The 15,544-nt window shown below is 36.9% G+C and overlaps 2 protein-coding genes across 2 annotated transcripts; one reads left to right on the top strand and one right to left on the bottom strand.

The window, feature by feature from the left end:
* The first annotated feature begins 5,726 nt into the window (after positions 1-5,726).
* LOC113760796 (vacuolar-sorting receptor 3-like) lies at positions 5,727-11,592 on the top strand. Its single transcript, XM_027303525.1, has 12 exons — positions 5,727-6,288; positions 7,131-7,823; positions 7,903-7,991; positions 8,111-8,180; positions 8,256-8,339; positions 8,422-8,498; positions 8,573-8,654; positions 9,619-9,701; positions 9,785-9,851; positions 10,101-10,229; positions 10,322-10,431; positions 11,016-11,592. Exons 1-12 carry the CDS (start codon positions 5,979-5,981, stop codon positions 11,112-11,114), a joined length of 1,893 nt encoding a protein of 630 aa, XP_027159326.1. The 5' UTR covers positions 5,727-5,978; the 3' UTR covers positions 11,115-11,592.
* A 662-nt stretch (positions 11,593-12,254) lies between these two features.
* Positions 12,255-14,173, bottom strand: LOC113759994 (transcription factor bHLH54-like). The gene is made up of 6 exons (XM_027302572.1): positions 13,484-14,173; positions 13,111-13,255; positions 12,971-13,041; positions 12,795-12,860; positions 12,621-12,686; positions 12,255-12,347 (listed from the first exon to the last, which is right to left on the bottom strand). Exons 1-6 carry the CDS (start codon positions 14,171-14,173, stop codon positions 12,255-12,257), a joined length of 1,131 nt encoding a protein of 376 aa, XP_027158373.1.
* Between the last annotated feature and the right edge of the window lie 1,371 nt (positions 14,174-15,544).

The raw sequence follows: 15,544 nt of genomic DNA, 5'->3' as shown, positions 1-15,544 counted from the left end.
CTCTTTAGTTGGTATGTACAAGCTGGTTCTGATGATTACTTATAAGATAACGTCCAACCTTGTCAGCAAGATGTTAATAAGAATAACAGGTTAGTTGATCACTTCACAAACTCAACACATGATCCCCTATTTCTTAGTCATTAAGGGCTTAATCACAAAGTAAGCACGTAATTACAATGACTACATGGTTTACTACATTTTTGTATCTCTATTTTTTATGTGTCATATTTTCCTCTTTGGACTATTGGTGAGGGACCTACGCTCCTGTTTATCAAGTCAGGAGTTCGCCTCATGGCACGCAGGGTTGGGGTAGGGGTTTAAGGAGGGAATAGTAGAGTGGGAAGGGACAAAAAGGGATAATTTCAGAAACCTCACTTGAGGATTTTAACAATTTCACCTAATTTTCTTGAGGTTTGAAAAAGTACATATACCTCTCTCGAGTTTACCATTTTGGTAACTAAAACTATTTAATGGTTAAAATTTTCAATAAATAATCCAAAATGCTCTCATGGTATTATAAAATTTGTAAGGCCTGGTGCAACCCAATGAGTACAAACAATTTCACAATGATGCACAAAGATATATCAAATTTAAGCACAATAAAGAAAACTTAATTAAAGAGAAAAGATGAGAAATGCAAACCAAATATCAATCCAATAGCCTCTTCAATAGATGGCGATGCTAACCAAGACGTACAAGTGAAGGCTCACTCCTTCCTCACCCCAAACACACTTTGGTTGAGCCAAGGAGTTTTACAACTATTCTAGTTAACCCTCAACAACCTACACTTGAAAGATCACTCACCCAAATAAGAACTATTTTATACAAATGAGGCAACCTTCACCAAGGTTTTACCACTCCAAGTGATAGGTTCACCTTCACAAAGGTTTTACTCCACCTAGAGAGTAACCTTCACTTGAGCAACCTCACAACCCAACTTTCCCAACCCCTTATACAACCAACAAAGAATCTTTCTACTCAAAAATCTCACTTGTAAGCTTGTATTTTGTGTTGGCAAAAGTCTCTTGTCTTCTTGTGCTTCGGGGTATTTATAGAAGGTGAGAAATGGCTTCAAAAGGCTCTCTAACGGTCAAATATTAAATGCTGTCAAAACTAGCCGTTGGCCTGTCGGACGTCCGAACCACCTGTCGGACGTCCGAACCCTGCGTCCAAACCACCTGTCGGACTTCCGAACCCTGCGTCCGAACGTCGTCAGAGAGTCATCAAATCTTTGCGAAATTTCTCGGACGTCCGATGCGATCGATGTGCGTCCGATGCGTGCGTCCGATCCTTCCGGACGTCCGATGCTTCCTCACGAGCGTCCGACAGAGTTTCCTTCTTGATGTTCTTCATCCTTTCGAACGTCCGATAGCTTCCTTTCGGACGTCCCACATGAGTGCCCTGTTTTTGCTTCTTCTTTTGTGCCACAAGAATCTGTTCTAACAAATTGCTCACATAAAAACATTAGCCCAAATCTACATTTTAGTTTGTTAATCATCAAAACCAAGGATTGATCGACCAAGGTCAACAATCTCCCCCTTTTTGATGATGACAAACAAAATGAAGATTTCTTTGATCAAATAAGTTCAAATAAAACTCCCCCTTAGAAAATGCCAACATACAAAGAAATTTCAATAAATCCTACTCCCCCTTTTATATGATACCAATTGTAAGTTTTTATAGGGTTCTTGGGAGTTAGTACAACATGATCTAGCAATCCACATGGATTTCATACCTTTTCTCATATTTTTCTTTACATAGCAATCATTTTGCATATGTCCAAATTGTCAACAAAAGTGACACATGATAGAAGTATTTTGCACATAGGTGGATTTAATGCAACTAATTTTCTTACTTCTTATCATAGCAAACTTATTTGTACCTTGAAAAGATTTGCTTTCTTTTGTTTGAGAAAACGTTTGTTTTTCATTTTGGAGAAACTCGTTCAAGTCATTAATTCTTTTCTTTAACACATTTTGTTCCTCCAACATTTTTTCATAAAACTTTGTTTTCTCTTCCAACTTCCTTTTCAAATTATTTTTGCAATCAAAAACACTTTTTTGATTTTTTAAATCATCATTTTCCATTCTCAAACATTTGTTTTCTTGAAAAAGTTTGGAGTTTTCTTCCAACAAATCATTTATTTTTGTTTTCAAATCTTTATTTTTAGCATAAGATTTTCTTAAACTTTTATGCATTTTAATCATAAGAATTTTCACATCATCATCTTCATTATCTTCATCACAAGAAGAGTGATAAGAACTTACCTCATCTTCTCCAACGGCCATTAGTGCCATTTGGGCCAACTCTTCTTTTTCTCTTTTTGAATTGCATTCATCCCATGTAATTTTGCAATCTCCTCTTGAACTTCTCTTGTTGAAGATCTTCTTGAAACTTTTGATGTGAGGAGTTATATCATTGTCCACTTCCATGATTTCATTACCCATGAAGGATGGGTTATCCCCCACTTTGAGATGCTTTAAAAGCTATGCCTCTCTTATACATTCTTGCATTTTCTTCCTCTTGCACTTTGAATTTCAGCTTTAATTCATAAGAGGTTAGGGTATCCACAAGAGATTCAATGGACATAGAATTTAAATCCTTTGCCTCTTCTATAGCATTTATTTTGTTTTCCCATTCTTTTGGCAAGGCATTCAAAATCTTTCTATTTTTCTCACCCAAAGAATATTCTTTTCCAAGCAATTTAAGATCTTCAATAATGTCACAAAATCTACTACACATCTCATCAACATTTTCAAGAGGATGCATTTTGAAAAATTCATATTGAGAAACAAGCAAAGATTTCTTTTGTTCTTTAATATCTTGGTTACCTTCATGAAATACACACAATTTATCCCAAATATCTTTAGCTGATTTAAAACCTTTAATCCTACTAGATTCATTTACATCTAATGCATTGTACAATATACACATGGCCTTGGCATTCAAAGAAAGGTATCTCTTGTCTTTTTCATTCAATTCTTGTCTAGTCTTTAATCTACTCAAATTGGTGGTAGAGTCAACTATTCTAGCTTCATAAGGACCATCTTCTACCACATACCATAATTCAATATAAACGGATTGTAAAAAAATCATCATTCTTTGTTTCCACATGCTAAAATGAGAACCATTAAACATAGGTGGTCTATCAATAGATTGTCCTTCTAAAAAAGAAACTTTTATGGTTGCCATGATCTTTACTCAAAGCGGTTAAGCTTGATCAAAAGAGACCAAGCTCTGATACCAATTGTAAGGCCTGGTGCAACCCAATGAGTACAAACAATTTCACAATGATGCACAAAGATATATCAAATTTAAGCACAATAAAGAAAACTTAATTAAAGAGAAAAGATGAGAAATGCAAACCAAATATCAATCCAATAGCCTCTTCAATAGATGGCGATGCTAACCAAGACGTACAAGTGAAGGCTCACTCCTTCCTCACCCCAAACACACTTTGGTTGAGCCAAGGAGTTTTACAACTATTCTAGTTAACCCTCAACAACCTACACTTGAAAGATCACTCACCCAAATAAGAACTATTTTATACAAATGAGGCAACCTTCACCAAGGTTTTACCACTCCAAGTGATAGGTTCACCTTCACCAAGGTTTTACTCCACCTAGAGAGTAACCTTCACTTGAGCAACCTCACAACCCAACTTTCCCAACCCCTTATACAACCAACAAAGAATCTTTCTACTCAAAAATCTCACTTGTAAGCTTGTATTTTGTGTTGGCAAAAGTCTCTTGTCTTCTTGTGCTTTGGGGTATTTATAGAAGGTGAGAAATGGCTTCAAAAGGCTCTCTAACGGTCAAATATTAAATGCTGTCAAAACTAGCCGTTGGCCTGTCGGACGTCCGAACCACCTGTCGGACGTCCGAACTCTGCGTCCGAACGTCGTCAGAGAGTCATCAAATCTTTGCGAAATTTCTCGGACGTCCGATGCGATCGATGTGCGTCCGATCCTTCCGGATGTCCGATGCTTCCTCACGAGCGTTCGACAGAGTTTCCTTCTTGATGTTCTTCATCCTTTCGGACGTCCGATAGCTTCCTTTCGGACGTCCCACATGAGTGCCCTGTTTTTGCTTCTTCTTTTGTGCCACAAGAATCTGTTCTAACAAATTGCTCACATAAAAACATTAGCCCAAATCTACATTTTAGTTTGTTAATCATCAAAACCAAGGATTGATCGACCAAGGTCAACAGTTTTATATGTTTTGAAATCATGGAGAGCTTTTCTATATATTAAATATATCACATGGGACTCTTTTTTTTTAACCCTAAACGAATTGTTAATGCCTAATCTCTCACCTTTTAGGAGGCACGCTACTCGATATTAGGCATCCAAGTTCACAATCGGAAAAAGGGTCACCCAAATTTATCAGTTAATCATTAGTTTTGGCCGTTTTGATGATCCCAGGTCAACCACTCAAGTATCCGTTTCAAAAAGGAATAAGAAAAGAAGGGATAAATGGAGTTTTTATTCTCAATGTTTGGCATATGCATTATATTGATCTCTAATATTTTGATGAAAACAAATTTGGTCCTCAAAATTTCAGATTTTAGGGAAATTTAAGATAATAACAGAAAATCATAATAACCAACAGTCAAAATTAAATTGGTGTCAGTCAAAATTTTGAACGTGCATTTCTTGTCCTTAATATTTGAAGTTTCGATCAATATGATCCCTTAAATTTAAGTAGTTACAACTAGGTGTTTAAGATAAATGATATATGAATTCAATTAAATATAAAACAAATATTTTTCCAAATTTTTATAAAATTTCATGAAAGCACTTTATATTAGCACAACATCGACGTAGAGTAAATAATATATCTGTATTATATAAGTTATAATTGGATGAGAATATAATGATAATGTATAAAATAAAATAGAGGAAGAAAAGAAGAATTATAGTTTTGAAATATATATTTATTATAGTTATTATTACACAAAATCTTGTGTATGTTGTGCACGTAAGTTTCAAATTCTTGTAGTTAGTTTTTATGATTATAAAAATTAACGAAGGTAAATTCCAATGTGAAATATTTTTAGGATATTTTTTGAAAAATTTCTTTTATTTTTGGTTATCTTTCCTACAAATTAATATTTAACTTTCCAATATTATAGTTTTAAAATATTTATTTTAATATTTGTGTACATTAATAATTATTTAATAATTTAAGTAATTTTACAAAAAATTGGCTTCATTTCAAACTCAATTCATAACCTATTGAAATGCCAGAAAAAAAAACTCAATTTATAAATAGTTTATATTTTGTATATACTAAAGGGAATTTAATTAAGTGTTTAATTATCACTAAAAAAAGATAGAACTCATTATCAGTTAATTATTAATAGAGAAGAACAATCACACACATGTATTATACCATATTTGAGACTAATTATGAAAAAAAAAAGAACAAGTATATGAGATATTAGCACCATAAATTAATAAAATAAAAAACAACGAGAAGGAAAAGTAGTTTACTTATTCAGGTGCCCGTCCATATATTCCTAGAAAAGGAAAAGAAAATAAAAATAAAAATGTGAAAAATATCCCTCTTGACAATATCCCACGTGACTGCTCTTCAGATTATTATCCTAAATAATCATTTGATCGAATTTTTTATTCTGAACTAATTTTTTTTTTTTTCCCTTACATTTTCTTACAGAACTAATTGGAGAGTATATTTAATGCATTTTACGGTACCAGTGCTTTCAATGTCTCCCCTGCTGCAACTTTTGCTGGAGAGACGTCATTTAAATTCACGAACAAAACCCTATAATTCACCCAAACTATAGCAGTAGAAGTAATCAGTACTAGTATTCTAGCTCAAAACCCAATTTCCAGTTTCCACTTAACCCCACCAGCACACAAAATTCTGTAGAAATAAATTGAGTCATCAGTTTCCGTTCAAGAGTTCTTTTTTGGTTTTCTTCTCGTTTTTATTTATTTTGGAAATTCAGAGCAAATGGGCCGTTATGAAAGGTCAAAATCTGCAATCTTGCTAGGGTTTTTGGTATTGAACTTGACCCAATTAGTGATGGGTCGGTTCGTGGTGGAGAAGAACAGTTTGAGAGTGACGTCACCGGATAGTATCAAGGGTACTCATGATAGTGCCATTGGGAACTTTGGGATCCCTCAATATGGAGGGAGCATGTCTGGGACTGTTGTTTATCCAAAGGAGAATCAAAAGGGTTGCAAAACTTTCAGTGATTTTGGGTCTTCTTTTAAACCCAAGTCTGGAGCTATGCCCAATTTTCTTCTTGTTGATCGAGGAGGTATAACATATCATGCACCTTTTTCCGCATTAATTTGCTTGTTTCTTTATCTCATGCTTTGGTAATTTATTTATTTTTCAGATGATTTGCTGCTTAGTTAATTTTTAGTTGGAGCTGATATGATCAGTTTCTTGACTTTTGTGTGGCTTGCGTAGGATAAGCTTCTTTAGCTTTGATTATGGTGCTCTTATTTTAGTTTGGTTAAACTACTTGTTCTCCGCTCGTCTAAAGTGATTATAAGCTTGATGGCTACAGTAATCTGGGCTTGATTGTTGTTTACATGTTTATTGTTCTTTTATACTTACTGGTGAGTCGTGGAGGTAACCAGTTTTTTGTTTTCTCGCATAAGTTACAACTGTTTTGGTCTCTTCTGAAGGTTATTGTTGTGCAGCTTTCTTCCTGTGTTGTCTGACTTTTATGGGGTTTTTGAATACTTAATTTTTTTGTGGTGCTTCTGCGCCTGAATTCTGCTTTTTGTCTGTAATTGGTTAAATATTTCTTTGAGCTTTGCTTTAGATTTGGGTTGCCAATAGGAGGACAATCATTTCCGGCTAAATATTTAGATTTGAATGTCATGTGTGGTCATGGACATTTGGTTGGGTTTTATTGTTATGTCTGTCATTCCTTTTGTTTGTTCTTTCATCTTGATATATAGAAGATTATTTGCCATGTCAGCTTATCTGAAAGTGAGAGTCTTGTGAGTGTTATCTTAATTACTACTTAAATTTTCTAGTTTAGCTTCTTTTTATTCCTTTTCAGGAGAGATAATTCCAAACTATTTTCGTACTGGAAGACTGGTTCATATTTCTGATCAATTCAGGAACTGGTGTTCCACTTTGCAGATTGCTTATTTGCTTTGAAGGTATGGAATGCCCAAAATGCCGGTGCTTCTGCAGTACTAGTTGCAGATGAGGTTGATGAAGCACTAATAACCATGGATTCACCTGAAGAGGAAAGATCTTCTGCAAAGTATATTGAGAACATAACGATACCATCTGCACTAATTGAGAAAAGTTTTGGGGAAAAGCTAAAGAAGGCAATAAGTGCAGGGGAGATGGTAAGTGTAAATCTTGATTGGAGGGAAGCTGTCCCCCACCCAGATGATCGAGTGGAGTATGAGCTGTGGACGAACAGCAATGATGAATGTGGGTTCAAATGTGATATGTTGATGAATTTTGTGAAAGATTTCAAAGGTGCTGCACAGATTCTTGAGAAAGGCGGCTATACTCAATTCACTCCTCATTATATAACTTGGTACTGTCCTCAGGCATTCACTGTAAGTAAACAGTGCAAGTCCCAGTGTATTAACCATGGGAGATACTGTGCTCCAGATCCTGAACAGGATTTCAGCACAGGTTATGATGGAAAGGATGTGGTCCTTGAGAATTTGAGACAGTTGTGTGTTTTCAGAGTGGCTAATGAGACCAAGAAGCCATGGATTTGGTGGGACTATGTAACTGACTTCCAAATTAGATGTCCTATGAAAGAAAAGAAATACAATAAGGAATGTGCGGACATGGTTATTAAATCTCTCGGTAATCAATCACTTGTCTCATCCTGAGATTTTGAAGACTCGCTGATGCTTACCCATCACTCATGTTACTCTCTGTGCAGGACTTGATTTGAAAAAGATTGAGAAGTGTATGGGAGACTCTGATGCTGATTCGGATAATTCTGTATTAAAAGAAGAACAAGAAGCTCAAGTAAGTGCCTGATCTTTACTTAGATGAGTTCATTCATAATTTTTTCATTATATGGATCCTTAGAAGATTGAGAAGCTGTTCAACCTTGTGAAATTCCCTTGCAAAATGTCCTTCTGCAGGTTGGGAAAGGATCAAGAGGTGATGTGACAATTTTGCCTACGCTTGTTGTTAATAACAGGCAGTACCGAGGTTGGTTTCATCGCCTGTTTTGTAAGCTGTTAGAAAGTCGAATTGTTCTGCTTCGAATTGATTTTTTTTTTCCAGGCAAGCTGGCGAAAGGTGCTGTTTTGAAGGCTCTTTGTGCTGGTTTTGAAGAAACTACTGAGCCAGCTGTTTGTTTGAGTAATGGTAACTTCCCAAGCCCAGCATTAAACGACAGTGTTGTTGATTGATAATTGCTTATTAAAAGTTAGTATCTTCTTTTCTGCAGATGTAGAGACAAATGAGTGCTTGGATAACAATGGTGGCTGTTGGCAAGACAAAGCAGCTAATCTTACAGCCTGCAAGGTTCTTACTTGAACTAGCTGCTCTTTGTAATTCCTTTTGTGTCTTCTACGTCTAACCTTATTCAAAAAATTCAGGATACATTTCGAGGGAGAGTTTGTGAATGCCCTGTGGTCAATGGTGTGCAGTTTAGGGGGGATGGTTACAGCTCCTGTGCAGGTAAATAGTTGTTCCTTTTTCATTTCTCTGCCAAGAAGATAGTTTATGGAAAACTGGCTTATCTTTAGTTTGTTCTTTCACTGAACCAGGCGGGTTTAATGAATGGGGAATATATATGTTTAAGTGCAATCTATATCTGAGGGGAAGTATACTTATTCATGATGAGATAATGTATCATATACTTTGAGGGAGATGCATATCTATCTAGTGTAGGTGGATTTGATGAAATAGTATAGGGTTTCTTTTGAAGTATGTTTGAGAGTTAGATGTGTCTTAACAACTTTCTTGAGTTAAAAGTACCATCTAAATCTGCCTTTGGAGTGCACTTAATTGATACTGTATAAAGTGTGAGACCCATTCCAGGGTTAACGTTTTCTGTCAATTTTTGCAATGTCACGTTACCCCCCATTATTAACTATAAGCACCTACAAAGTAAACCATCTCTTCAAAGGCTAAAAAGCCCGAAGCTTATTTAAAAAAAAAAGATATTTAATTTGGTAGTTTTGTTTAGTAAATAACTACCCATCTCACATAATTCTTAATTTTATATGCACTCTTAGGGGTCTCTCTCAAACACTAGTAGGTATAAGTTACATTGTATTGTCACTCAAGGGAAGTTGTGCTCTCTTCACTTCCCTGATGCACCTTAAAAATGCTGAGCAAAATGGTGCTTCAACTATATAGGCATTTAAAACTGTTTGGATAACTAGACAGTCAATATCTTTTGACAATTCAGGGAGATTTGGTAGCTCGTTCTATTTCATTCTCTGGTTCTAATTCTCATGACAATCTCATGTTTTGTGCATTTACTACACAAGACATGAGCTCATGTCTGGAGATGGTGTTTGTTACCTTGCTCTTTTCAGAAGTCTGTCTTTGTCATTGTTCCCTTAATGGTTTGGAAAGCTTTCCTTTTAAACATGCTCTATTTTGGCTATTGATTTCTCTTAGTTTACCATTTCAGCAACTGGGCCCGGGCGATGCAAAATTAACAATGGAGGTTGTTGGCAGGATACTCGAGATGGACGCTCTTTCTCTGCTTGTATGGTAGGAAACCATTTTGATTCTGAGCAAGTATTCTTTCTTTTGCAAATTGGTTCACAGAATAATTATCTGTTTGACTTTAACAGGATCACGAAGGAGGAAAGTGTGCATGTCCTCCAGGATTTAAAGGCGATGGCGTGAAAAGTTGTGAAGGTGAGAGATGCCTCCCTCTTTCTCTCTCAGAAACCCACACACACAGCCAAAGCTTGAAGGTTCTTGATTCTTTGGCTGTGATTGATTGACAATCGAGTGCTCTGTGGGAAAGGCTACCAAAGGGGGAAAATTAGAAGTACAAAAGAAAAAGATCTTAAACAACCAGCTTATAGTTCTATAACATGTTTTATGGGTTTGTTTTTTTACTCAATGTTTGAGCTTATGGAATGAGTTGCACTTCCTATGCAGATGTTGATGAATGCAAAGACAAGAAAGCCTGTCAGTGTGCTGAATGTAGCTGCAAGAATACCTGGGGAAGTTATGATTGTTCATGTAGTGGGGATCTGTTGTATATCAGGGACCATGATACTTGCATAAGTGAGTTCAAACCAAGACTCCCTATCTATATGTCATTATGGTTGTTCATGTTTGTTGCCTCTTTCTATTGTTACCGGAAATGCCAAATGCAGGTAAGCGGGCTACTGAGGTCAAGTCTGGTTGGGCTGCTGTTTGGGTCATTTTGATAGGGCTGGGTATGGCAGGTGGAGGAGGATTCCTTGTCTACAAATACAGATGGAGGGTAAGTTTGCTGCTTTGTATCTCCTCCAATCTTGGATCTCTTGGTTAGGTTGTGGTTATTTTGGTTGAACAGATGCCTTAAGCAGTGATTTAGTGTGATACCTGGACTGAGGCACACATTGGGCAGAGAACGTTTTGTAGACCTTTAACTCTTTTGTTGTCTTTGGTTAGTGGAAATTGATGTGAAGGATACAACGAGTAATTCAATGATGTCTATTGGAGTATAATCTGATCTTGGAATGTTTTTATGTTTAGTAAATTGCTGATTTGGTTGTTTGGTCTAGACCCTCAAGAAGATAAAAGGAGTTCCCGAAAAAGGACCTGTTTTCCAAGGTGTCCCACATCAAATGTTAAAAAAAATAATAATAATTATAAATAATAGAACCAAAGAAGATGGGGTAAAAGCGAAACGCACTTTTGATGAAAGTCTTTTCTAAGCATATGATTAGTATCAGATGCATTAATGGAAGTGTTTTATATGGTCATAGAGATGCCTAAATACTGTCTTTTGTTCTGTCATTGTTCCTCATTTTTGTTGCCCTGTTATGGATTTAAGTCATGATCCATCTCTTATTTAAACTGCAGTCATACATGGATTCGGAGATAAGGGCTATCATGGCACAGTACATGCCCCTGGACAGCCAAAATGAGGTTCCAAATCATTTGAGTGATGATCGTGCTTGAAACAAACACGACTGATATTGCACGTAGAAATTTCAGTTGCTGTGGAGAGTTGTACTTTTTTCTTTCTCGACCAGGGTTCTTGAAGGTAGACTTTGTATCTGTGTAAAATATACTGGAGAATAATTTGTGGAAATCAAAATTATCTAAAGGGCGAGTTCATATTGGTACAAGCTAAAGAGGGAATGATTAGGTCATCTGCCTTGGTAGGGGACTTCAGTACTCTCATCACCAACGTGACTTCTTGGTGCAAGAAGAGTCGAACATTCTTAGTTACGGGTAAGAGTTAAATTGTAGCAGAATATGAGAATTTGTGTCGTTCTTCTTTGTTATCTTGGTTGACTTTTTAGGGATGGAGTATGATATCTCAATACTGATAATGTATTTGCACTGCTATTGGCTTTGACATTGTACCTTTATCTGGAAAGTTGTGAAATTGTTGTATCAATATGATAAAATTGATCATTGCTGATGCTTGAAAGATATTTCCTTTGGCTCAAAGGGATAGTAAGTCGAGCCTACCGTACGTTGAATGGGTTCCAAAATTGAATTCCTACTCCAACCTTTGTGGAATGCATCATATGCTTGCTTCAGTTTGTGTGAACCAATGATATTAGTGACTTTGGTTGGAAGACGAAGTAGTAGGTCGGTCATGTCTGATACAGAAATACGAGTGCATGGACCTTAACTGGATCTTTTGGTTTTTTTTTGGCAACTTTGATCTGATTGCGCTGGAAAGATGGTTTAAAATATAACGGGTGCTCTGTGATGCGCATAAAGATCGATCGGATCGGAGGCAAAGGGTTTGGACGTTCCGAAATACAACAAATTTTGGTACGAAAAGGGTCGAACGCTTCTCTAATCAATTCATGTACTATTATTGATTTGATTAATTAAAAAGTATCATCAATCCAAGATCAAACACAGGCCCATTACCTAAATTTTTCGTTAGCAATTGAATAGAGTCCGTTGTTCCCAACAAGAATCAGATACGGATTTCAACCCCAAAAAAAAGAAAAACCCGCGAGCCATCATGTATCCTCATTTGAAGTGACAAACGCAATTGAAACTTCGTTACTTAAATGCTAGTATATACACCAAAATTGGGGAACCAACACGCATGCATGATTTCGTCTTGGAAGATCAGGATTTTAGAGTAGCGTCCATATCCAGTCCCAAGTTCTTTCCGTTGTAAGCAATGGGAGCATACATCCATAGATCATCAGAGCTCAAGAGCTGTGAACAATTAGAAAATGGAAACACCAGTATTTGAGGATAGGTATTTGAATTAATTTTCTATGCACTGACAGTCACACGATTTTGTTTCCATAATTTTAAAAGGTCGTTGGCTAATCAGTACCTAACCCTAGGCCAACCTCATGCACGCTTTGCTTACAATATATCCATCCAGTAACACTACAAACGCTGCGATATCCTTTCAGGTAATCACTCCGATTAATTAAGTTTGACGGGACGTATCTAAGAAAATAATATATACTTTCTTCATACCTTGATTTGGAGTTGCAAAAATTTCACGTACTGGACTGCCTCTTCAAGCATGGTGCTAATGTCAACCTGCCATCAGGAAGAATTGGTTCTCAGATTCTCTTCATCTCGGATGGCAATGATTTAATGATTCAGCGCAATAAAATTCATTGATATATGTATACTGTACTTGATCACCTTTGTTCCATTAGGGATAAGTTTCTGCAAGATTCTCAATCTCTCATTTATTTTTTCTCTTCTTTTCTAGGAAACAAACAAAGAAGATCTTTCAGGACAATGTTCCAAATCAACTTACAAATGGAGGCAAAACAGTTTCTGATACAACAAAGAATAGCAGGTATACTCGTACGTACCCTGGCATATAAGCTGTGGTGATCAGTTGCTGAGCCCCTGCTGGCCCTTGTTTTGCCATGTAAGTTGAATGCTGTAATTGCTCCTTTTGAGTCCGAACATGATGCTGGGATTGGTAATACTCCTGCATTAGACTCGTGAAAAACATTGGAGTCATCCTCTGAGAGGTAGCTGCTCGAGCTTTGGCGGCAAAGCACGGGATGGCCACCTTCAGCAATCTTACTGTCATAAGGATGAAGCTTTTGATGGTTGGTCTTCGCATTTATCATTCTCTTATTCTTGTGGACCTGCATTTAAGGATGTCATAAGAAAGAGAACTAGACAGAAACATATCCCTGCAGGTAATTATTCCTGTAAAAAATGTTAGGATACAGTTCCAATTTCACTTTCGATTACAATTCTGACGCAGAACAAAATATGGATGGAAAGAATTTCACGTTCTTCTGTAGCACTTCTCAGTCAGAAATGCAGGTTGCAAAATGCTTCCAATCCTTTCTATTACGGTTGTTACTTACATCTAGAGGTGTTGACGGTCTTTTCTTAGAACTCTCCAATAAGTTGTCTGATTCATCTTCTAGTGATTTTTCTGAAGCGAGAGAATTTATTTCATGCTGATCCTTTCCTTGTTGCAAAATCATTCCTCGAGAAAAAGCCTCAGGCATGTCGTTTTCGCCAGACTCCATGCTGCAGTCACTGCTCACATCTTGGTTTAGGAAGTCACGCCCTTCCTCCATTAAGATATTGTTTATACGAATGATCTCATGATCACACGAGTCCATTTTGTTCTTGCACTCCATCATAGCATAATCTGCACAGACCGAGCTATCATTTCTCGTCACAATCGGTTGTGAAATAATACTGTTGCTGTTGCAAAAGTAGATTTGTGACAAGGGACAAAGAATGCTGCTGCCTTCGCCACTGAAACTGCTCCCTTGTGAAAAAGAATAGCACACATCAGCATCAACACTAGTGTCATCTGAAGAATTGATTGAAGAATCTTCCTGGACCACGGCCTTGTTTACATCTGATTCACTTGCAGGCCAGTAAGTGGAGGAAAATTTGACATTAGAACTGTTTGGCACGTCATTTGGAAGTGAAATGTTGCCAAGCAACCGTACCATGAAGTCAGCCTCTTCAGTAGTACTGGAGTAGATTGCATTGAAGGAGCTCCAATCCCCACATCCCATGGCTCCAAATGACTCCATATCACGTACTGGTAATTTTCTTCTCCAAAGCTAGAAAGAAAGCTAGCGAGCCCCTAAAAGGATGAGGGATCTAAGGGGCTGCTTATGGACTTGCAGAAGAAGCTCGAATATTTGATGGACCAGTATTTGGACAGTGGAGAAAAAGAGACCTACCTGTATCGAACGCCAAGAGAGAAGTGTGTTCGTGGGATTGGCGTTTTCTTGTGTCCCAGTGAGAATATTTTTAAATGATGCAAACTGAATGAAAAAACATATTTTTAATGTGTTCGTAGATGGCCTAGTACGACTCAGATCGGGACCAAGCTCGAAATAATTCGACATATCAGAGACTTTTAATTAAACTGAATAGGAATGATTAGAGTCCATGATCCAATCATTTTAGAAGAGATTAACTGCTATGTATGATTAATTATTAGAAAACTCAAAACTAAACTGATTTCTCTTAAACATGTACTAGCCAGTCAATTGATTGATAAAGGAAAAAGTGTAACATCATGCATCCATGCCCATGGGAAGAAGGGAGACGACCCTGTACTGTAGAACGTGGAGATGAGTCTTGAAACTCTTAAAAACTATCTAAAAGATCAGCAGACACAATCATCTTCTCATCTGCTTCTTGTCTCCTCCAACGTTCTCTCTAAACGTATTCTGAGGCTGCACCCAGCAGATATACATCCCGCAAGTTTCCATTCGATTGAGATGTCGACATATATTTGCTGTTTAGCAGATGCATGTATGCGAATTGAATCTGGTCATACATATATTTAATCACTAGCGCAGAGCAAATTAAATTTCATCAAACTGTTGATTCTGTACAAATAATCCATGTGCGAAACATGCGTGATGAGCATTTTAATAATCTTGCAATGGGAGGTGGAAGCTAGAATTTTGACTTTTACTGTCAACTTTAAATTGACATCGTCAAAAAAGATGGCTCATCCCATGGATGGAATTTATTCAATCCGACACTGCATCTATTCCTCTTCCTCTTTGGGTTTTGGTTTGGTTGAAAAGCTATTAGCTTGCTTGTGCGTTTGCATGGTTTGTTTGTACTTTGTACACAACTCGGAAACAAGTTTCAAAGTAGGTTATGATCATAATGGGGCGGGTTTCGATCTCTAATTAATTAGCTTGGAATTGTGTGCTATAGTGCTGGTCAAAGTGCAGTATCTATATACTCCGGAGATCTTACACATGTTGACACATATTTCTAACCTCATTTAGAGTTCGATTACGCCAAAGTGATGAGATGATAATGGTGACTATGAACCTAGTAGTATTGCTGAATGTTTAACCGGGTGTGCAATTAACATGCAATTTATGAGGGCGAGACATATATAGCACGGTAATCATTTGGTAGTATTTAGCTTC

This window comes from Coffea eugenioides, chromosome 2 (genome assembly GCF_003713205.1).
Source record: "Coffea eugenioides isolate CCC68of chromosome 2, Ceug_1.0, whole genome shotgun sequence".
NCBI lineage: Eukaryota > Viridiplantae > Streptophyta > Magnoliopsida > Gentianales > Rubiaceae > Coffea > Coffea eugenioides.
Note: the sequence above shows the minus strand (reverse complement) of the source record. Positions and strands in the feature narration are given on the sequence as shown.